This window comes from Pleurodeles waltl, chromosome 10, assembly GCF_031143425.1.
Source record: "Pleurodeles waltl isolate 20211129_DDA chromosome 10, aPleWal1.hap1.20221129, whole genome shotgun sequence".
In the NCBI taxonomy this organism is placed as follows: Eukaryota; Metazoa; Chordata; class Amphibia; order Caudata; family Salamandridae; genus Pleurodeles; species Pleurodeles waltl.
This window is the reverse complement of record NC_090449.1, coordinates 657,881,619-657,906,495: the sequence shown is the minus strand read 5'-3', so window position 1 is coordinate 657,906,495 and position 24,877 is coordinate 657,881,619. Positions and strand designations below refer to the sequence as shown.

Sequence of the window (24,877 nt, the reverse complement as noted above, 5' to 3'; positions counted from 1 at the left end):
TTTAAACATTTCCAGGCCAATTACTGCTCCGGGGACACCACCCCACTGGGGTCACACAATAAGTAAAAGGGGAGGGGGGGCTCACTTCTGATTTCGGCCCCAGGACCCCATATCCAGGGCCTGGCCAATTATTGAAAGGGGAGGGGGACCACATGGCCCCTTCCATGGCCTGATATTGGCTCAGGGGACCCCATCTCAGAGGCCCCACCAATTGGTAAAAGTGGATGGAGTCGTGTGGCCCTCCTCCCTGGCGGAGTTTGGCTCCGGTGACCCATCTCCCCCAGGCCCAGCCAATTAATGAAAGAGGAGGGGCAAATGGTCCCCCCCACTTTAATCCCTGGAACAATTTTAATCTTGGGGACCCCATCACCCAGGGTCCAGCAAATTATTGCAAGGGGATGGTGGGGGTCACACAGCCCCTGGACTGATTTCGCCCCTGTGCACCACATCCCCCAGGCCTGGCCAGTTATTGAAAGGGGGAGAGAATAAATGGCCCACCGACCCAGGCTGATTTTGGACCCAGAGGCCCCAACTGCTGGGGCCCGGCCAATTATTGAAAGGCGAAGGAGGGGGGCGCGCAGCAACCCCACCCCTTCTTGGCCCCTTTCAGCACCGGGAACCCTATCCCCTGGGACCTGGCCACTTGTAGCCGGGCGTCCTGCCACCACCCAGTGTGCAATGTTGATGTTGGAAGCCGTGTGGGGGCAGGGGGGCCAGTGCCCCTGTGGCCTCAGCCGTCTTCCTGCCTTCAGAACGAGCCAACGTTGCTTTGGCATGCAGGGAGCATCCAAAAAAGTTCCTTCCTACGTGCTGGAGCAATTTTTTTTTTTTCATCTCATGAAAAGTCAATTCCCAGCTGGTGGGATTACTGTTTGCTCTCGCTTGACTGAAGCTGTCAAAGCTCCTGCCAAGCGACAGCAAACAACCGTGTCCCAAGGTTGGGCACCTTGGCAGAATGGGAGCTGCCCCAGGGGGGTGGTGTTCCCCAGGCCAATAATGGCTTAGGGGGAGAGGTTTGCGGCCCCCACCTTTGTTTTTCCAGGGAGATGGTGGTCCCTGGGGCCCAATCAGGCTCGTGAAGGGGATTTGCACTGCTACTCTTTTTTTTTTTTTTTTTTTTTTTTTTTTTTTGCCTAGCCCTGGGTAGGGGTCAGTCCTTGGGCCATAAGTGACCTTAAGAGGGGCTGCACAGCCCCCCCCCCCAGCTCATTTACATTTAGCCTTCCCCGGGGAAGGTGGTGGCCCCTGGCCGAGATCAGCCATGGGGAGGCAGCAGTGTGGAATTTCTATGGCCGACTCCCAGGACATCTTATTTGGGGTCAAGGACAACCAGATTCTATGTTTATTTTGTACTAGGGACAAGCAGGCCCAACCCCCTGCTGCACAAACCCTTTGGCTACCAGTTTATGTGTCCCACAATATGGATCAGGGAAGGGCATTGTCTGTAGTTAAGGTAATATTTATGTCCATATGTTAATGCTGTTTGAACTTGTATTCATGATTCATTACTGCAAAGCCTTTATTGTTAGGGTGAGCACTCTAAGGAAATGTTGTATGCTCGGACTGCACTGCTGACAGTGGTCCCAGCATACAAATGTGTACAAAAGTTTACAAAGTTTGTCAATATGAGCTATGTATAATTCTCCCAGAATGCTTCTGATTAGATGCAAATATTTGAGAAAGCTTGAAAGCAAGATTGAGGAGTTCACACAAAAATATGCAACTAGGAAAAAAGTGTTTTTGCTAAACTACTGTGAAATTTTAAGTACCATATTTTTTTTAACCATCTACTAAAATGTGTTGCTGCATGCTAGTATTTCCAAAAATATTCATAATGGTAAATCAGTGCAACCAGTTTCAACAAGATAATGGGAAGCATGAGTTTAAACAATCATTGACAAAACCAACAGGTCTGACAATTGTGGTCAGCCTTTTGGTTTTGTCAATGCTTGTCTTGTTTTGACATGGGTTTTGTATAACTTTCAAGTTGTGGGAGCTGCCTGGTCCTCACTATTATAACTAACACTGGTAAAAAGCAGTAATAATTTTTGGTCTGATAAAGCACACATTACCACAGTAGTCTCTGGAACTGAACAAAATACATTGTGTGCCGTTATGCTCCTTGTGAAAGAGAAGAATGCTGTCACTCACCGTGAAGCCATTCTATAGCCAGAGAGAGAGAGACCAAAATGTTATAAAATTGTAAGGTCTTGGTTAACTTCAGACCTAATTAGGGCCCAATTCTTAAATAAAATCCCAAAAGTGCACCAATGAGATATGCCCTTTCATTAGTGCAGATTTACAGCTTTCATTAATTCACAGTAATTTACAAAGTAGATCAGGAAATTGTACTTCTAGAAAATATTTGTGATCTTAAATTTATCATGTGCAAATAAGCATGTGCAGATTTGCTCATTCGAAAATCTGTTGAGAGTTTACAAGTTCACTTTCCCTCCAACCACTTTTTTCCCAAATGTGGACACTGTTTTATTACTACCATTGTCAGGAGTAAATTTCAAACCTTTCTCCAGAAGAGCTGGTGAAAACCCTTAAAACATGGAAGTTAGTAGGTTTGCAAAGACTCAAAAACTCATTCCAGCTCTGGAACTATTGCTTAACACTAACTCCAGTCCCTGTATCTGTGGAAAGGTGAGAAAAAGTGGGAACTGCTACCATTCAAACCCTACTTTAGTATGAGGTCTGGCATAATTAGAGAGGCCATTATCCGAGCCCTTAAATAAAGAGATTGCCACCCTAATTTATTGCTGCACTATGTGGCACCAAAGAGACAAGTGGATTTTTTTATTTTACAGGACAAGTAGATTTATGAAACATCCTATCCCATAGGCATATATTTATTTTATTAAATTCCAAGCCCTTGGGGATAGGGCTTGTGTGCCCCCGCGTCCCCAGCGTAAGTAGTTTTATTTGCCCTCGGGACCTGGGCCCACCTGGGGGCCATTGTTTAAACAAGTGCAGGAGACAGCGATATTTTTTTAATTTAGTTTTGCTGGGGTTCATGGATCCTCCTCGATTATTGCAACAACAAAAAATAATTAAGTGTCTGTGTGTGTGCGTACGTGCACATCTGACTTTTTCAATTCCAGTAAACAACACAGGTTTCAGCAGTTTGCCCCTCTGCCATCATAGTCCAATCAAATCAAAAACATTTATAAAGCGAGCTACTCACCCGTGAGGGTCTCAAGGCGCTAGGAGAAGGGAGGTTACTGCTGCTCGAAAAGCCAGGTTTTGAGCTGCCTCCGGAATGCAGGGTGGTCCTGGGTGGTCCTGAGGTTGGCGGGGAGGGAGTTCCAAGTCTTGGCTGCCAGGTAGGAGAAGGATTTCCCACCTGCCGTGGTGCGGCGGATGCGAGGGACGGCGGCAAATGCGAGGTTGGTGGAGCGAAGTTGACGGGTGGGCGTGTAGAAACTGAGGCGACGGTTGAGGTATTCGGGTCCCTTGTTGTGGAGGGCTTTGTTTGCGTGGGTGAGGAGCCGGAAGGTGATCCTTTTGCTGACGGGAAGCCAGTGCAGGTGTCTCAGGTGGGCGGAGATGTGGCTGTTGCGGGGTATGCCGAGGACGAGGCGGGCGGAGGCGTTTTGTATTCGCTGCAGACGTTTCTGGAGTTTAGCGGTGGTTCCTGCGTAAAGGGTGTTTCCGTAGTCCAGGCAGCTTGTGACGAGGGCGTGGGTCACAGTTTTTCTGGTGTCGGCGGGGATCCAGCGGAAGATCTTTCGGAGCATGCTGAGAGTGAGGAAGCAGTAAGATGGTACGGCGTTAACTTGTTTGGTCATGGTGAGAAGCGGGTCCAGGATGAATCTGAGGTTGCGTGCGTGGTCTGAGGGGGTTGGTGTGGTGTGGTTTATTGCATATTTAGATCACAGCGTTAATAACATGTCTGAGTGCTTGTGAAGTCATGTGCAAGATAATAGCTCCTTAGTAGATATTAGTCCCCCAGTAGGCACTACTGTTAGGCAAATTGAGTCCAACCAAGCCTGTAATTAATTGCAGCCCTCATCCAACTGCTTATTGAACATCATTATACAGTGCATACCTGTAAATGCAAGATTAGTACCCAACACTTGACTTTCATAATGCCCCAGACATGTTATTAACGTCCCGCACATGCCCCCAAGAGTACATGGGTCTCTCTTTAAATTGCTACAAGGATGCAAATGTGCAAATCACCTGAAAGCTCCATCCACTTGGCCCCACACTGTCCACCTTCGTAATATGCAAATTTCTTCCTGTCTTTGACCAGGATGATGTATAGCTTACCAAAAGGCCCCCAGTGGGTTTCCTGCTGATTTTTGTGGCGCATTCTTGATGCTGAGGAATACGAGGACTTCTCCACAAAATAAAGAAGCACTTATCTCCATTAGGTAGGAGGGGCACCCTGGTTTGGTGGAGATTTACATCTTTGTAGTCTTGTTGGCCTCTCTGAGTTCATGTTATCACAGAATTCTAGAATAAGATGCGCGTGGAACAATCACATTACTAAATGCACATGAGGTCGCCTGGAGACATTTCCTTGTGGTCCATTGTGTAGCTGTAGTGTAGAATACACATGTGACATTTACCCAACGCCGTAGCACTTACTAACTAACTAGTAGAAAGTACTTCAGTTGGGTAGACATTCTGTGAAAAACTGTGGACTCTTATTGGATAAATGGGCAGGAGCCCACCACTCACTCAGCTAGTGAGTGACAAGTCACGCAGCTACTGACACACCCACACAGACCCACTCATGCACCCACTCATAGATCCCCCTCAGACTCACATACTCACTCACATACCCACTTGGACACTCGTGCAACCACTGAGAGACCCAGACACACTCAGACACACACTTACACTTACAGAGACACTCCAACACCCATTCTCGCACCCAGAGACTCCCTGTCACACCCATACACTCTCACACCCTCTCTAATATCCAGGCAGATACTGTTGCACCCACTCTCAAACCAAGAGACACCCTCTCAAACCTATTCTCAAACTTAGAGAGACAGGCCCTGCGGGCAACACCAACTGCACATGGTCGAAGGCCGTGCACGGCCCGGGGTTGGGTTGGTTATAAAGGGTTGTCCGCAGGGCCTATCCTTCAGCCCTGCAGCCAAGCCCACCACGCATGGCGAAAGGCCTTGAGTGAGGGTGGTTGGATTAACATATAGTAATTAAAATTAGTTTGTTAAAAAAAAAAAATTAATTCTCTGAAAAAAAAGGTTACAGGAACCTTATAGTTAAGAAATAGAATTTAAAAAAAAACATAGAAATTCACTGAAAAAACACAGGTTACAGGGTCGTTATAGTTACGTTCTGAATTTGCTCATACAGAACCTTAGAGATTCATCAGTTATAGTTAGTTATTTCAAGTAAGTATAACTCACACCCTAAGGTAACTATAGTTTGTACCCTTGCCATGCACTGCTAATTTCCCCAGGTATTACAGCTCTCATGACAACTTCTATAATGTTACTAAAAATATAAATAAAGCATTATCAGTCAAATTATTGAAGAAGAACTTTGCACGGTGGGGGCGCAAGTTTTAGTTACCTTAGGGCAGGAGTTATAGCTACTTCAAATAATTATAACTGCTGAATTTATAAGGTTTTGTATGAGTAAATTCAGAACCTACCTATAATGACCCTGCAACCTTTGGCTTTTGTCAGTGGGTGAATATATATCTTATATTAATAATACTTAAATAGAATTTCCATGCATGGTAAAGGTATATGCATGGTAAAATATTGGTTAGTAAAAATGTGTGGTTTGGGCCGCGTTCTAATGTAGTACAACCGGTTTGTAAACTCTAGTAGACCCATACTAGCTCACTTCAAATAGAAGCTGATAACAGAAAACCTTACTAATAGCGTTATTTTATCTATAGACCTAATTTAATTGGCTTCACTTACTACAGGCAGATCAATGTGCATTTCCATAGTGTGCCTCTAATGGGGGTTGGGAGTACTGTACTGTACAGACAGTATGTTACCCCTTTTAGTGCATCCTCTTCGTCCATGACTGAGACATAGGGTTCCACAAACTGGGGAACCCAGGAAAGTTACACGGTTTGTGGGATCCTTCTTCCAAACTCCTTTACAAGGCTGCTTCAAAAAGAGATGGGAGACCTCTGCCATTCTGCTGCTGCCATGTTTAATGTGTACATCAGGAGAACTTCATTGCAAGGGCCCTACCGAGTATAATTGGAACTTATCAGCAAAAAATACTTGTCAAGATTGTGCCTGCCATATTTTTATGATACAAGTAGCTATATGAACTTTGTGGGATAACAAACTTGTGCCAGCCACAAATTGTATTTGTAAACCTGCACTGAGTACCGTTGTGCTTTGTTTATTACTCTGAAAGTCTGTTAAATTTGGCCCACAATCCTAATCTATTGAATAAATGAATGAATATTTCAGTTTTATAACATAATATTGACCTCAAACCCGAGGTATCTGGGTGCCAATGAGCAGAAGACGAGACATGCTCTCATCTCCTACTGTGGCTACGGAGGAGAGAGCATCTTATGCTATGGCAGCTGAGGTCTTGGACCTAGATCTGCCTTTGGTGCCAGTCAGGACAAACCTCCTGACTGAGGTGCTTCAGCTGGGGGTAACCACATTGGAACCGATATTACCCTTTAATGAAGCCCTCACTGTGGTCCAGACCCAGCACAGGGACTCCTGTAAATAGGACAGTTGGTCGCTGCCACCTCCCAGCTCCAAATGATCCTAGCTTCCTCACCCAACATCCCACTCCAATCAGCTTGGTGGTCCAAGCCTCTACTTCCCATGGTGCCTTCCCACCTCTCCTCCGAATAGGGAATCCAAGAAGATGTTTTCTTCCGCCAGCCTGGCTTTTAGGTCGTGAAGCCCCTAATGCCTATTGGGCCATTTTCCCCACACCTTATGGGATATGGTGGTGCAGGTGCTGTCTCAAGTCCCTGAGGGTATGCGGGACACTCTCACAAGCAGTCAAAGATGGGAGAGATGCAACCAAGTTTACGCTTAGGTGTGGGTTAGACATGACTGACTGCAGGGTAGAGCGATTTCGTCAGCAGTGACCCTTCGTCGCCACTCCTGGCTTTATACATCTGGCTTTTTGGGGGATGACCAGGCAAACCTTATGGACATGCCCTTTGATGGCTCCCGCCTATTTGGTGAAAAGGCAGAGTCGGAGCTGGAGAGTTTTAAAGATTCTTGGTCTATGGCCAGGTCCTTGAGTCTCTTGGTGACCCCTTGCCAGCAATCTGCCTTTCGCCCTTTTCAAGGCTTCGGAAGGGGCAAGGTACCACGCCATCCACAGACCAGCCACCGTCCTCCGGCAGGTCAGCATCCTGTGTGGGGACGAGGTTGTGGTACCGTCAGACTCGGAGGGCCTGGCCAGAAGCCATCCACCACCCAGCCCCCTCTCCTCTACAGCACCCAAGTCATCCTAGAGTGATTCTGTAAGACCACACACGTCCAGTTGGAGGGATAATTCAATTTCATCTCCCTCACTAGCGGTCCATAACATTGGCCAAATGGGTCTTGCAGATCATACAGAAGGGCTATTCCCTCCACTTCCAGTTTCTCCCTCCCTCTATGCCTCAATTAAAAGAAAGGCTTATGGAGGATCACTTAGTCTTGCTCCACAAGGAAGTTATGGCTCTCTTGCCCAAGGGAGCCAAAGAAAGGGTCCTGATGTCAGAAGTGGGCAGTGGTTGTTATTCCTGCTACTTTCTGATTCCCAAAAAGAACAAAGGTCTTCACCCTATTCTAGATTTGCGGGACATCAATCTCTTCCTCAAAAAGGAGAAATTCAAGATGCTTACTCTGGCTCAGGCCTTGTCTGCCCTAGACCAAGGAGACTGGATGGTAGCGTTGGACTTACAAGATGTGTATTTTCACATCGCCATCCTCCTTGTCCACAGGCACTACTTGTGGTTCAAGGTAGGGCAAAAGCACTTTCAATTCACTGTGATACCCTTCGGCCTTACCTGTACCCCTAGGGTGGTCACCAAGCTGATGGCGGCAGTCACAGCTCATCTGCGCAGGTTGGAGCTTCCTTTCTTCCCCTACCTCGATGACTTGCTGTTGAAGGCTCATTTGCCCCAGGCTGTCATCACCCACCTTCAGACTACAGCGAACCTCCTGCATTCGCTGGGGTTCACCATAAACGTGTCGAAGTCACACCTGACTCCCTCTAAGAAGCTCCCTTCCATCTGAGCTGTTCTGAATACAGTGCAATTTCTGTCTTATCCTCCCACGCAGCAAGTCCAGGATATTCAGGTTATGATACCGATGTTTTGGCCTCTATCCTGGATTTCGGTGAGACAGGCTCTGAGGCGGTTGGGCCTCATGGCCTCCTGCATTCTGTGAATGAATGTGCAAGAATGCCAGATGGCATATGAGGGCTCTGCAGTGGAACCTGAAGTTCCAGTGGGCACATCATTAGGGGAATATCACCGACACAGTTCAGATCTCGGAGGGAACTGCAAAAGATCTGCAGGGGTGGTTAGTGTACTGCGATTGGGTCAGAGGTGGACTCCTCACCCTTACCCAACCAGATCTCATCGTAGTGACAGATGTGCCACTTCTGGAATGGGGAGGCCAACTGGGAGAGGTGGAGATCAGAGGACTCTGGTCTCCAGCGGAATCCGGACTCCCTATCAACTTGCAGGAGCTTTGGGTGATCCGACTAGCATTGAAAGCATTTCTTCCTGTTGTAAAAGCGAAGATGGTGCAGATGTTTACAGACAACACCAAAGTAATGTGGGACTGCAACAAGCAGGGCAGTGTGGGGTCGTGGACCTTTTCTCAAGAGGCCCTGTGTCTCTCGACATGGCTGGAACTACAGGGCATAACCCTAGTGGGTCAACACCTGGCAGGTTCTCTGAACGCCAGGGCAGACAAACTCAGCTATCGATGCCTAGTGCATCACGAGTGGTGTCTCCATCTGGATGTGGCACCAAGGACTCTTTCAGCAGTGGGGAAAGCCTTGATTAGATCTGTTCACCTCCGCAGGGAACACTTAATGTCAGCAGTATTGTGCGTTAGAGATTCCAAGACGGCACTCGCTCAGCGACGCTTTTCGTCGGGAGTGGAGTTTAGGCCTCCTGTACAACTTTCCGCCCTTACCAATTCTGCCCTGAGTTCTCAAGAAGATTAAGAATGACCGGGCCCAAGTAATCCTGGTGGCTCTGAACTGGGCACAAAGAGTCTGATATCCAGAGCTTCTGCAAATTAGCATTGATCTTCCGATCAGGCTGCCTCTTTGGTAAGATCTTCTGTCGCAGCAGCAGGGGAAGGCTGTCCACCCGAACCTGTCAACTCTGCACCTTCATGCATGGAGATTGAGCGGCGACAGTTGACAGCCTTGACCTTCCTCCTGAAGTCTGAAAAGTTATTCTGGCAGCCAGGCGTCCCTCCACTGGGACGGTATAAGCCTGCCGTTGGAAACGCTTTGTATATTATTGTACAGAAAGATCTATTGGTCCTCTTTCTGCTTCTCTCTCTGACATCCTTCTCTTTATATTATCCCTTGCCCAACAGGGTTCTGCCTTGGGCACTCTCAAAGGCTCTTTCCTCCCTATTGGCGTTCCTTCAGCTGCCGATCAACCTTCATTATTCAAATCTCCAAATGTAAATAGATTTCTTAAAGGGCTTGTACATATGTATCCTCCTAAGCCCTTTGTCATGCCTCTGTGGGACTTGAATCTCGTTCTCACTTTTCTCATGTGTGCTCCCTTTGAGCCACAGCACAGCGGTCTCCTCCGCCTGCTCTCCATTAAGACAGCATTTTTAGTGGCAATAACATCTGCCAGGAGGGTGAGTGACTCGCAGCCTCTTTCAATTAAGCCACCGTATCTCACCATGTTTACAGACAAGGTGGTACTCAAAAGTTGTGCCTCTTTCCTCCCCAAGATGGTGACCCCATTTCACCTGAGTCAAAACATCCTGCACACCTTCTTTGCTCCACCGCATCCCTTTAAAGAAGAGGAGGGACTCCACCTTTAAATATGCTTAAAGTGTAGATTCCCTTTGGGAGCTGATGCACATGTGGAGTTTGAGGTCTCTGAGCTCACAATTTAAAAATACATCTTTTAGTAAAGTTAATTTTAAGATTGTGTGTTTGAAAATGCCACTTTTAGAAAGTGAGCATTTTCTTGCTTATTCCATTTCTGTGACTCTGCCTTGTTTGTGGATTCCCTGTTTGGGTCAGTTTGACAGTTGGGCTGGTTGAACCTCACACTAGACAGTGACACAAAAGGAGCTGAGGTATAGTCTGCATTTCCTGATGAGCCATCCATGCTAGGAGGGAGAGGAGGAGTGGTCACTTACACCTGAAAGGGCTGTGCCTGTCCTCACACAGTGCAGTCCCTGACCCCCTGGTGAGTGTCTGGGGCCTGGCTTGGGCAAGTCAGGATTTCACATTCAAAAGAGACTTTACTTTGAAGTAGGCCTACTTCAAAGGGGAAATTGGGTATTAGAAGGGCACCCAAAACCACAGACTTTAGAACACTTCTGGAAACAAGCGGAACCTCTACCTGGAGAAGAGCTGAAGAGCTGAGGAGAAGTGCTGCCCTGCCTGTGACTGTGCTTTGTGGAGCTATCCTGCAGTTGCTGCTTCTGCCAGAGTAAGAGGGCAAAGACTGGACTTTGTGTGCCTTCCATCCTGTGAAGAAATCTCCAAAGGCTTGATTTAGCGCTTGCCTCCTGTTGTTTGAAGTCTCAGGGACAGCAAACACTTCTCTCTGCAGGCACCTGGAGTCTCTGGAGAGACTCCTGCTCTGACAAGTGGTACCCTATCCAGTCCCTGGGCCCTTGAAAGGAAAGCTGGTGGAAATCCAAGGAAACCGACTTCGGATGTCTTCGGACCGGCACCGCTGCTGAATCACGTGACGCCGACTGCAATCAACTCCGTGATGTTCGCTGGAACGCGACGACCTTCGCAGGCCCGACGCCGCTGAAGTCCGTGACTCAGTGGAAGTCACCGCAACCACGTCGTGACCGACGCTGCTCGAAGTGCACGGATTCAACGTTTCGCACAGACGCCACGATCCCAGACTTCGCGCCTCAACTTGTTTTCACTCTTCACCAAAGGTACTGTACTTGGGGGTCTACACGACTCCATGTCCGGCGCCGCTGGTGTCGGCTTGTTAGGAACGACTCTGTCATGACGCCATGTTAACACCTCCTCGAAGCATTTTGTGTTCCTAAGCGCTATTTTTGAGTTTAATCTTTAAAAATTCATAACTTGACTTGTGTATGTCAGATTTTTGTTGCTTTGGTCTTTTGTTTAGATAAATATTTCCTATTTTTCTAAACTGGTGTTGTCATTTTGTAGTGTTTTCATTAAATTACTGTGTGTGTTGGTACAAATACTTTACACTCCGCACTCTGAAGTTAAGCCTACTGCTCTGCCAAGCTACCAAGGGGGTAAACAGGGGTTAGCTGAGGGTGATTCTCTTTTACCCTGACTAGAGTGAGGGTCCTTCCTTGAACAGGGGGTAACCTGACTGTCAACCAAAGACCCCATTTCTAACAATGCCCAAATCTTTGTGGGGTACATGAGAGCAAAAAAGGGTCGGGCAGTGCAGAAACTAACCATTTTGCGCTGGCTCATTCTCTGCATTAAGATCTGCTATGCACTGGCCAAGAAGCAGCCACCTGAGGACTTGTGTTCATTCTACCAGGGACAAGTCTACCACCACTGCGCTAGCACAAGGTATCCATTCCTGGATATCTGTCAGGCAGCAATGTGGGCATCGTTGCACATGTTTGCAAAACATTACTGCCTTGGACAATCAGGTCCGTAGAGACAGACACTTAGTCTGTTCGGTCCTGCACGATTTTTTAGTGTAAAGAAGATCTGTCTGCAGACCACCGCCAGGAGGTTATGGCTTGAGTATGTATTCTAAGGTAAGGAATCTGCAGCTAGAAGTCTCTATCAGATGAACAAGTTGCTTACCTTCGATTACACATTATCTGGTAGAGACTCTATCTAGCTGCAAATTCCTTATACCCACCCATGCCTCACCACTCTGCAGACACATCTAATATGGTCAGGGTTTGTCCCTTTCAGGGCCCTAATTTTTGCACAAACTGTTGCTTCCTTCCATTGCTCTTTATGGAAGTTCATGGAAAAGGAACTGATGTACGCGTGCCCAGGTGGTGCCTTTATAGGTGACTGTGATGTTACAAACGGCTCCATTGACGCTGACGATGCCTCCCAAATCGGAACAACACCACCCGACAAAGCGCGCAAGGGTACTGGTCTGCCAAAGTTCTGGATTCCAAGCTGACGCCAGGAATTTCTAAGGTAAGGAATTTTCAGCTAGATAGAGTCTCTACCAGATAATGCGTTACCGAAGATAAGTAACTTGTTCTCCTTATCCATTCTGCGACCTTTCCCATGCAAGTTGAAAATTGCTAGGGCTCTCTGGCCAGTAGCATTCTGTGTGTGATCTGCATATGGGTGAAGTTTTTGATCATATAAGGCCATTAGTTTTACCAGAGGGGACTACATTGGATTAGTATACTGCCCTGTGGTACTCCAATCAGGATTGTTTTAGCGGGTTAACGAAACTGTCCTAGGCTTACAGTTTGCATAGGATCTGTTAAGAAAAATGTAAACCATTTTTGAGCTGTGCCTATTATTCCCTTATCTGCAAACCTTTCCAACAGTCTCTCATAAGATAGTATCATATGTGCCTGTCAGTTCAAGCAAGAACAGTGCCACAGTTTCTCCATTATTCTTAATGCAATGGATATCATTGGTAGCTTTTGCAAGAGCAGTCTGTTCTCAGCCTCTTTCTGACGAGAGCCTGGGTAGTATGTAGTAGTTGATTCTTTTGTGTGAGACAGTGTATGTAGTTGTCCCTCTTCTATGAACTCCCTCCACGGTTCATTAACAATTCAGTAATTAGTTTGAAAAGTGGAAGTTCCTTGGTCAGCAGGGGGCACCTAGAGTCTCACTATTTGGAGTCCTTTGATCTGCTTACCAGACTACATGTAGGTGACTGGGGGAAGCGTTAGCACTGTTTAGACCTTTTTGTTTCGCAGATGTCCATTTCACGTTATGTATAGATCTTGTAATGGTCATGTTGTAAGCTGCTGTCCCACTGGCTCAGTAGGCTTCTGTGGCGGAGGAGGAATAATCTAAGAAAACAAATGCTAAGTTATAATTGAGCCGGGCAAAATCATTATAAACGTTGTGCATTTTTCAGTTTTTCAGAATATTACATTCTTGTAATGGATCCACTTTAAAATAGTAATATGCTTGCTTAGCGGTTCACATGGGAATTACTCAGTAATAAACAATATCTTAAACGCCTTTGCCATAACAAGATAATTCTTCCTGCTTGCCAGTATTTTTTTGTCCGGGGATCCCTGCTACCTCCAGCATATTGCATTTCAATTCTTAAATTAGCCTTTCAGAAATGAAAGCAAGTTGGTCCCTTTTTCATATAAAAATGTTTTTAACTATAAGGCTCTCCAATTATAAGGGAAAACAGAGGCATGATGGAGAAATGTTTGTGATCAAAGTTATTGACTTCGAACACACTCGACTATGTTGGAAAGATGAAAGGAGCTTGGTTTTTGCACGCTGGTAACAGTGTAATTTTGAACTAATTGGAGCTGATCTGTCAGTCAATTTGAGAACGACAAATAGATACTCTTACAGTTTTCTTTGAGGTGTTAAACATTGTCGGGCAAGGAAAGAAACCTGAATAGTACCGTTAAATTTACCTTAAATGATCTACTTTGTGGTTTTCTTGAAGAATGCCGTCTAACTAGTCCAGACAAGTTGTGTCTCACGGAGTTATTTTCAAGACAATGCCGACTTTGAACTTTCTGTGAATGTATGAATTAAAGTTGTTCTGATAGAGAGTTCTGGGGACAATAACAATGAGTGGGAGAGTACAGATCTGTCAAAGGAACTGTGATTTGTGATTTGAAAGGGTCTTCCGTTTGAGACTGCGTGAGATGGAAAGCCCGCGAAAATGCATATTTCAGTTATTCGGTTGAATAGCTTAATAGTTTTGCTTCCATCAAACTGCAAAATAGACTGAATCATTAAAAGATATTACTGATAATTATTATGTAGCCTGTAAATATTCTCACTACATTTTCGGACTTTTCATTGGTAAACCATACCAAACGGGGACTTTTTCAGGAATTATGTTATCCTGAACCCCACATAAATGTTTTCTCCTCTTATTCATTCGGGGGCTTGAGCGCGCTGGTTTGAGGTTTATGCGTCATTAACGTTGCAGTGTGTGAAGTGAGGAAGTCTGTTGCTTGTTTGCTTTGTAAGTAAAAGGTTGTTGTTCAGTGAAAACGTTAAAGGCGATTGTGACAAAGTTAAAATGCCCCAAAGCAGAAAGTCATTAGTAAGTGCTAATGAGTTAGAGCTGAGGCATGGCTGTCACTTGGCTTTGTGTGGACTGTTAATGTATGCCTCAAAGGCAGCTAATTGTGTTGATAATTGGTAAGTGGCTTTCTGCCAACATAAAGAGCCACCTGCTGCTTTTCCATTGGGGAACTCCCTCTGCCTCGGTAATTGTAACACATCACTTCAGAACGGAGGATAGTTTTGAGATATATGTGTATGTGTGAGTGTGTATGTATATATATATATATATATATATATATATATATGTGTGTGTGTGTGTACATATATTTATTTTTTACTGCGTTGTACACCACTGTAAGGTTTGCATGCTTTTTAAGGACTCCACTACAGCAAGAGCGCTATATAAACACGCATACAATAACAATGATGTTCTCACCACAACAGTTGATACTTGCAATGGTTCTGTCCTTTTGTTAAGAAAAAATACTCTTCATGCATAAGTCACCCAGGCACAAACTTTACATTGAATTCAATTCTATTTACTTGGAATATTTAACCACCACGGACCCATCCTTGAGTGGCAGCAGTGTACACTCATAATTTAGAAACTATGTTATGAAAAATTTAATTACAAAAGCAAAGACCGGGTGGCTGCAAACGCTCATTGGTGGATGCTAATATAATAGTTAACATGGCCATGAAATATTTTTTAACAAAATAACTAGTAGCCTGATGGGAGGGGTAATTTAAGGGTGTTGTAACGAGAGGTTTGGAGAAAAGGAGGTGTTTTTCTAAAGGTCTTTAGGGAGGTGGTGACGCTTGGATGAAGCAAGAGCTTGCTCCAGGGCAATGGGAAGTACAGTCACGTCCTTGTCTGCCTTAGGAAATACACTTTTTATTATATTAGTGCTGCAGGTGCCAAGGGTGCATTCGGATAGGGACGATGGTTATCTTAAGACAAAAGTTGTGTGTTGATATAAGTATGTTATTTCAACAACATTTAATTGCTGTCTCTTTTCCTGTTCAAAAAGGATATACGTTTGTCACTGTTTCTTATCATATAAAGAAAAAATTGCTATGCTTGTAAATCATCTGTGACTGCTACCAGCAGCTTTTTTGACAACTTGAAAGTTTCAAGTTCAAATCCCTACGATTACTTTAGCGTTTCGTTGTGTTGAAGTTCATAACATAAGTGTCCTTTAGTTGGTTGGAACAAGCCCTTTCTTTTTACACTGTGAAACACTACATACTACGAAGTACCAGCCATTATACATGATACAAGTGAATTGCTGTGTCACAACTGATTAAAGTTTTCGAGTAATAGTGAAGCAATACCATCTACATGAAAACAGTAACCGGTAATCAAATGTGAACAGTTGAAGACTATTCTCAGGCCAGAAATAAGTTAGAGTGGTTTGTGCCTTAGGTGTGAAGGAATAATGAAGGTTTAAGAAAGCAGTGAGGGAGCAACATTTCCGAATAGTCTACTGTGATCTCAGTCGGAGATCACTGCAAACTGATAATTATAGAATAGTTTTGATAAGATGCACAAAACTTCATTTTCCTGTGTAAAACCGTACATATGTGCATACGACTGTCAGTATAATCTCCATTCACTGAATGACTAAACGAACATTGAAAATTATATATTTTTTTTAATTTGAAGTCATTTTATTACAAAATCAGGTTTAATCTCCACTGGAATCAGTGACCTGTTACCGATAGGAAAGAGATTTGTATCTAGAGGTGCATTGTGAAAATGTTCTTTTGATCGATCTGCACTTGTCATTTTCTTATTTCTCAAGAAATCTGTTCGAGAGAGATAGCCTTTTGCACTGATCAAAAATGTTGAATCCCTTGCTTTTGGAATAACTAATCTAAAAGTATTATCAGGGCCTCAATCCTTTGTGAAATGGTATACCAAATTCTTCGGAGTTGTTGTCTTCATTATCCGGGTCATTTTGGCCTCTCTAGATTTACAAATAGTTGTGCATGTGGCATTAGAAAGTGACACAGTGGAAGAAAGCCTTCACTAGTGCATTGCTTGTCAGGTTGTTCACATACAGTTGCAGCTCACGGGCCCTACATGGGACAGCACAGGGGCGTGTGCATGGGTGTGGGGGGAAATGTTAACACAAAAAATAAAAATAAACTTACCTGAATGCAGGCCACGCCGCTCCTCCATCTCTGCTGCAGGCACAGGCTCCCAGCCTGCAGCCAATGCTGACGCTGCTCAGAGCAGCGTTAGGATTGACTGGGAGCGCCCAGCCAGGGCACCCCCAGGCAGACTTGAATCCTGTGCTGCTGGGCTGGAGAGAGCCCTGTCCACATGTGTGTTTGGCCGGCCCAAGACGGCCAGCCAAACACACGTGCGCTTTGAGGGGGAGTGCTGAGCACTCCCCCTCACACTTGTCACCCCCGTGGCCCCACCCCTCTAGAAGAAAACTATAATAAACTAAGTTTATTATCGATTTCTTTTAGAGGTTTTGCATCTGATGCTGCTGGCGGCGGTGTGGGGGGGGGGGGGCGATGCTCCTCAGCCTTTATGGAGGAGCCGCTCCTGTTCATATATGTTACAAAAAGGACAGCAAGAAAAGGTAATGGGGAATGGCAAAGGAAAAGGTAGGAAGATAATCAAGGAGTAAAATACCTTCAGGTAAGAATAAGACTGCTAAACCGAGCCTAAAAAATCCCCCCAATTTAAGAGCGTTACTAAATATTCAATAGCTTATGTACATAAGATAAACAAGCAATACCTGCAAATGCCTTTAGATGTAGAATAGTGCCTTCTTTACATATTAAATAGTAACATCCTGCTACACAGAACCCCCAGTCTTACTTGTTATCTTAACTTCTAATTCCACATTAGACTTTTCACTAACAATTATTATAGGTGGCGGTAAATAAAACAACAATGCTAATAAGCTAGGAAATAAAAATGATACCACCAAGAATTTGTGAGTTGACTGAACCAGAATACATAGAAGCCCTGACCTAGACTCTCTGCCTAAGAGTCGCCACAGAGAGGAATAGCTCAAGGCCACCCACCATCAATTATCCTATTGTGGGTAATATTTTTGTGGAACTAGAACATGAAATCCTTTGTGAATAACCTACACTGAACCCTCGTCAGTGGTGTGACACTTGCATTTTAAGGACTTTCATGCCAGTTGTGCATATATGTGGTCTCTGATTAAAAGCAAACATTGAATTTCACATCAGATTAATAAATGCTGTATTTTTCCTGTACAATAGAAGATGTTGCTTACAAAGCATGTTGATGACTGCCAAATTATTCTGCTATCTTCTTATGGATCTACGAACTATCTGCATGGACTTTCTTCACTTGAAATGGAAGCTGACCTCCCCCCCCCGCTCTAGTAATTACAACAAGATTATTTTCATTCTTCCTCTGCGTAAATGACAGTATATTGTTTCTTCACCAGCCTGGTGGTACCTGTTGTCTTACAAGGAAGAACTCACTGTTCAGTCATTGTCTGTAATATGAGGTACCTCTCCAAAGTTGTTAGTTCCTCTATTCTGATCTGAAACTGTGCTTTGTATAAACTGCCTACACACAAATCTATTAGTATTAGGCAAAAACAAGATCCAAACTAGAATCCTTTAAAACCCTCCACTTTACTTTACTTTAATCTCCCCAATGCTTCCCCATCACTGACTTGAGAATTAGTGCCCTTTAGCCATTACAATACAAATACAAATACCTACTAAACTCTTCCCAAATCCCTCCTTGAAGAAGGCATGTACTGAGGGACCAATGGTAGGTTCACATGAACGTGAAAATTCTAAGGAACAATTTAATCAACATCAGAAAATGTTCAAGGAGATGATTAGAAGGAAAAAATTGAATCTCAAAAAGAAATCTGATTAACTCTGGAAATAACTGCTGCAAGTAATAATGTGAAGGGTTTCTGATAGCTGATCATCTTAAATAAAACAGCCCATAGTAGGTCCCAAGGTTGCTAACAAGGTTTGGCCAAATCATGTTAGATAGATCTATGCAAGTTTAGGGGAGGATTTTCTCCTAGAATATAGATTATGGTACTAACAAGATCTTACTGAAAAGATGTTTGCTGCTCATCAGAATGAAGAAATTATTAAACCAATTTGTTACAGTCGAGCTCCTAGACTAATGGTATCCCAGCTACAATATATAGATTAAATCACTAAATTTAATCTGATTTTCTTTGTCACTACTGCACTCATGTAGACATTTCAGGTGTACTTCCTAATAGTTGGAGAGGTTCTTCGATACACTCTATTGTTAATGAAAATTCACAACATCTGAATGTTTATCGCCTAATTTTGTTGCTCACCGTGACATCTAAGGGGTTTTGCTAAGATTTTATGGGAGCTAGCAGAATGGATTGAGGAGAAAAAGCATATTCTGTTGGAGCAGGCCCTGTTTTGATAAAAATAAAAGCCAAATGCACCATATTTCTGCTTTGGATCGAACCTAAAGTATCTGAAAGAATCTTCATATGCTTTGTGGATTTGAAATCTATGTTTCACCTAGTAGACTGCAGTGTACTGTAGTCTAAGTTCTCTATCCTCGGTATTAACAACGGTTTGCTCTATTGGTGGCCTTATATTTGACAGCTTGGGCTCCGGTTTAGGTAGAGCATCAAGGTGAGAAAGCTGGGAAAATAGAAACTTTTAAGGGGCTGAAGAAAAGTTTTTTCCTGCCCCATTTCAAATTTTCTTGTTTCTGAGTGAATTCTCTCCATGTTTAAAGAGTGCAAATTGTTATCCTCCTAAGATCAGTGGTCAGCAAATAAACAAATTATTGTACACTAACGAGAGATAATAGTGCTTGCACTGTTTGATCTTCAAAGACAGACACTTTGGCTAGCTTTTGTAAAGCTACTAATTTGACCATTACTCATATAAGTAACCAAAGCCAAAAGAAGACTAATGTCTCCTAGAAGTGTTGTGAAACGAAACACCAGAAATTCCCTGGAGGGTTATCTTCAATAAAAAAACTATAATTAAACGACAAAAAATGATTTTTAACATTGGCATGGATGCTACACTTAGATTGTTTTTTCAATTAAAAATATGCTGATCATTAATTTAATCGAATCGTAATGGCATAAATGTACATTTGCACTTATTGCACCATAAAATGTAAGGCATTTTGCGGTTACATTAGCTTTTGGCTTACTAAATTGAGTACGAATTGAAGCATTTTGCCTTGAGCTAGTGTTCCCTCCCTCTCAAATATAGTGCAGAGTGTTTTTTTGACTCGCTCACCTGAAGAGAATGTTCATCACTTGGTGTTGATTGTCTTAGTCACCTCTGTGTTACTGTTTCATCAATAGCGACACAGGGGAGGCAGAAATTGTGGTCTAATTGATGAATACAAGCTAAACTTTGATCGCAAGTTACTAATGTTCAAAGACAAAACTTGGGCAGAAACAATATTTGTGAGAAAAATCTAGTGAAAGTCTTGGAATAGTCCAATATCTCTTAAGCAGCCCAACCCTTTATTACAAGATGTATTTGTTAATTTAGCTGGGTGGGGATTAAAATGTAGGAAAGTCAGAGTGGTTTCGACTTTCTCATATGTTATGACCAGGAGGCCGAATTAAACCTCGTAATTAATGTTATAATCAAATATGCCACCAGAAGGATGGCACTTTTTAAAACCACTGCTGACACAAGTTTCTATTAGATCTGTTGGGTAAGCATTTGAGTTTCTATTTTGCTAAAAGTGTAAAAATGTGGTATTTGGATCTAGTTTATTTTTAAGTAGAGAGAATTTTAATAATTGATGTGTTTTTAAATGAGATGATGTGTTTTTATTGATTGTATTTTGTAATGTGGATAACTTATGGATCTGTGTTTGTAAATGGAGAAACAATGTTTACTGTTATTGCTATTGTTGTTAGGTTCCCACTGCTCCGCCTCCTCACTTAACATTGGGTCATGAGTGGAGGGGTGACTATGGAAAATACATTAAATTAAAGATGATAAATAAATAGAACCCGCTGCCCCACTCTTAAAATAAAAGAAGCATTTAACATAGAACATATTAATTCTCTGTCTTGTATTGTACCCCTGAATATTTACCCTTCTTCAATTCCCCCTTTTTAAGCCCCAGCTAAGAGAATAATACTGAATATTTTCTCGAGAACCTTTGTTTCAGTTTTAGAATATCCATTCATTAAAGTGCAACATGAGAGAGAGAGTGTTTTTGTTTCCGTGTGTGTTTGTATTTGTAGCCCTTTGCTGTGAGGACCGGTTTGGTTCTCATAGCGTGATTAAACACTGTCAGTTCCATACAGACACTATCCTTGTGAGGACTGGTGAGTTTGGAGGACGGGTCCCCGTAGAGTGTTTAGGTAGTTTCGAGTGAGTGCATCAAAAAACTAAAAGTGCAGTTATATTTGCCTCGGTCCACTTAATAACCTTGCTTACTGTCAAAGCGCGGGTGTAGTAAGAATAGTAGATACACACGTCATTACTGTTAATGGTCTGTCCATATAATTATAGGTATGTGTGTGTGTGTGTGTGTGTGTATATATACAGGCCTGCAGTGTGTTGATCACATATTTTCTGCTTTGATTTAAGCTCCACATTTAAATGTAGCTTACATTTTTAGTGCAATGCACAAGCAGTAGTCTGCTTCAGTCAAGCAACAGTGCATTTTTAAAGAGTACTGGAGTACAAGTAGGTTTGACTCCAGCAACCCTTTCTCACCTCTGTAGCTATGCACTGGTATATTGGCTTATTTGTGAAGATCCTAACTACTCTGTTTTGGTTGTTTTTTTTTTTTGGTGCAGGAACAACATTTTATCTTCATTATAGTTTTCATTCAAGTTCCCTTAATTCTGGCATTAAGCTGTTGTTTTGGCTAATTAGAAACTGTTTAACACCTAATTTTCTTTAAGGCCGTTAGAAATCCCGGTGAATTGTTGGTGTTTAACGTTTTTGGTATTAACATGGTGCACATTAGTTCCAGGCAAGGCAATATACGGTGACTGTTTAGGGTGCCACCACCACAGGATTTCATATTTCTCCACAAAACAACAGATTGTCTCTCAACCTTGGGAAGGCAGGAAAGCCACTTCCCTTAGTTGGTAAAAGTTTTTTACATCATCAAAATTGTTATAGCATTTTCTTCCCCCTGTAAATTTTTCATATTGGCTTATAGTGAATAGTTATTTGTCATTGCCTTTTTGTTATTTGTTTATTCCTTCCCTTTAAGGTTTTCTGTCGAGGTTATAAAACTCAGATACACAATAAAATATAGGGTCAGTGGTGCAAAGTAAGGAGAAGAGTTCATCTAACAAAAATAGTCACCTAAACGGGTAATGAGCTTGGATGATTTAAAAGGAAATGGAACAATTACTGGAAGAGATAACGGATCATGTGTTTTAGCACTAATGAATGTTAGAATTTTTATTAGAGATTTTATTAGAGGTTTCTGAATCCAATAAAATATCTTGCTGGAAGTTGTGGTTGCTGCCATCAATTTAAGTTGATTTGAAAAATTAGAGCGTGTAATATGCTTGCTTTGCTGGATAGAATTACATTTGGACAGTCCCAACAACAGTGCTTCCCTTTAGCGCCTCTGCTTTTTTTAACTGTAGCAAAAGATCAAAATGCCTCCAAAAATAGGAGCCAGAAAGACAAAAGCGCCATAGATTCCACTATAATTTAAATGATATCCAAATTTTGAGATCTAGCAGTATTATGTTTTAATTTGCTCTTTATTGTTTTTTTGTATTAATTTCCATATTTTTCAAAAGGACCCCCTTTTCTATTTAGGGTCCACTTTAATAAATCTTGCTTGTTGAAGCTTAACCTGTAAAAAAGAGCAATTCTTAAACATTTCAGGATTGGTAGGCACTGAAATCATTATTCATTCTTGGTTCAGGTCATATTGACAGTACATCTTTTTCACTGAAACTACATTAATTTCTGTCTTTACTTTTTACTCACTACGAGCCATTAATGTTGCATCATTGGTCAAATCGATTGTGTCTTCTTCATTTCATTATGTGGTGTTGTAAACGTTCAGCTTTTTGAGATGTTAAACATTTGTTATATGCTTGTGTGGTCTACCCCTGGTTGGTTTGTTCTCATCTTTCTTGTTGTGCTCTCATGGTTCGCACATTTTTGTTTGGTTACTTGCCAGCTTGGGCTTAAAATCCTTAGACAGAACGATTCCACTTTGCAATCCACCCAACTATTAATTTCCATATATCTGTCTAGGAAATAATTCACTCTCATTATGTTATGTTTAGAAATATTTAGACTTACAAAGAAATGAAGCACAGGCACAGAATTCTGCTGCACCCTCTCCCAAAAGTTAAGTGCAGTTAACAAATAATAATTGCCACACTGACCTTTTTATCTCACATAGTGTGGGCAAACTAAATTGAATGAATTACCTAGGTCTGCCAAATGTTAAAGGAAATGTATGCTCATATCCAGTGAATTGTAATTATTCTAAAGCCATTTCTCGCTATGAACCCTAAATTAATACATCATCCTAACTGATTAATCAACTACAGTTTTATTAGATATGCTATTTTATTTCATTGAAGCATCCGAATTTTAATGCATAAACATAGGAAATTGTCACTATAGACATAAAAAGTGATATGAATTCAAATGTTTGTTGCTCTGCACCTCGCAAAAAAAGGTGATATAGTCGCAGAATGGTATCATTAAAATAAAATAATTACCTTCATATTGTGATACAGTAAAATTATTAGAACTTTTTAATTATGGAAATTTTAGTCAACGGTTAGTCTACACGCAGAAAATGTTGCTGTTGGATCTTGGAAAATGTCAACAAGATCAAGGACTAGCTTAAAACGTATTTAGTCTAATTTGTTAAGTTTTTTTTTTTTTTAACAATGAGAAAAAAAATAATATATATATATACATATATAAAAATCAATAGAGAAAATGTATGATTTTCTTATGCTATATTGATATTGGTTGTGTTTTTTACAGGTTCTGGCTGTTGCACAGACTATAGTGCACTGGAGTTGGAACACGAACTTGAAGGAGTGAGGTCTATAAAAACCAAATTAGGTAAAATAATTTTTCCATACATTGATGTTATTCTGTCACAATAGAATTTAAAGTTATTTAGTAGACTAGGTAGTCAGAAATGATTGTTCCATTCTTAGTGTTTATTTGAAATAGGTAGCTTAATTGCTTTTGCCATAAACACCCTAGTAAAGAATCTAGCATTATGGGTTGCAGTAAAAATATTCTGTTCATCAAGATGTCACTATCGGAAAACTCATCCATGTCCTGTTATCTGCCAAAATCCACAATTTATATAAAACAAATGTTTTGCGTTCATCCTAACCACAATTCCCCTTCTCCTGCCACCAAGACTCATATTCTGGTTCAGCTTGTTCCCTACTTCTCATTCCCAAATCTACCTACCCTGATGCTAAGCCACTCTCCAAATTCCAGACCATTTCCTCTCATCGCTGGATCACTGAGGGGCCTAGCCAGTAAGACAGGTGATAAATGTTTAGTGAAAGTTGGCTGTTTTTCCTGACTGTAAGCGATACAAGGTTTGTAGTATATTACATCTTCATACTCTGAGTTAATTTAAAGCAAGTGATATTTATAAAACCACTTACAGAAGAGAATGTTTGAACAAGCCTAGTGAAAACGATTCATACAAGTTTAATATGGAGCAAAGATCTTTGTTATGTCTGTATAGAGGTATTTCTCTGCCTTAAGATCTTACTGTTCGTATTCAGTGACAATAAAGTCAGATACTTATCTTTGTATCCACCACCAGTTGAATAGTGTTTGATCAAGAATCCCATTACTGGCACAAGAGATTTAGCCGACTGCTGAGTATCTTTTGGTAGCTGCCAGGTCTAAAAGTGTTTTATTTTATTTTACATATGGGTTGTTAATGTCCTTATTAGCCCCATCTCAAGCTGCACTTCACTCATTCTGTGTCTTTGCCCAAAATGTTTCTTAAGTTAGTGTTCCATAATGTAGCAGATGATGTAGCAGATCTTGGTAATTCCTTTGATTATATAGAGCAGTGGTTCCCAACTTTATGACTTCTGTGGACCTCCACTTTATCATTACTGGAACCTGGGAACGCAAACTGAATCATTATTGGAATCTGGAGACCCCCCACTGAGACATTACTGAAAGCTGGGGACCTAATCTGTTGTTATTTAATTTTCTGAGCAGCCACGGACCCCCTGAGGAGGCTTTGTGGACCCCCAAGGGGTCCACAGACCACAGGTTGGGGACCACTCATCTAGAGTACTCATGTGCATAACAAGTGTCACACACAGAAATAAATTGAGTGACACCTGTTGACCTTGTTGATATTAATCATTATGTTTTTCAAATTCTAACTCCAATCTAAACAAGATGTTTACTTTGCAACAGAAGTAGGTGGAAAATGTACATAACCTTACGGTATGGTGACTTTCTCAAGCAATTCTCTATTTCAGACAAAGAAAAAGGTATATTCCAGAAAGGTCCATATTCCTTCCATTGAAGC

At 42.3% G+C, this 24,877-nt stretch overlaps 1 protein-coding gene across 1 annotated transcript in view; it reads left to right on the top strand.

Moving 5' to 3' along the window:
- Positions 1 to 24,877, top strand: part of LMBR1 (limb development membrane protein 1) — a 785,226-nt gene that overhangs the window by 611,121 nt on the left and 149,228 nt on the right. Inside the window, exon 10 of the mRNA XM_069211146.1 lies at positions 23,338 to 23,418. Coding sequence (XP_069067247.1) covers positions 23,338 to 23,418 — 81 coding nt within the window. The remainder of the gene's footprint in view (positions 1 to 23,337; positions 23,419 to 24,877) is intronic.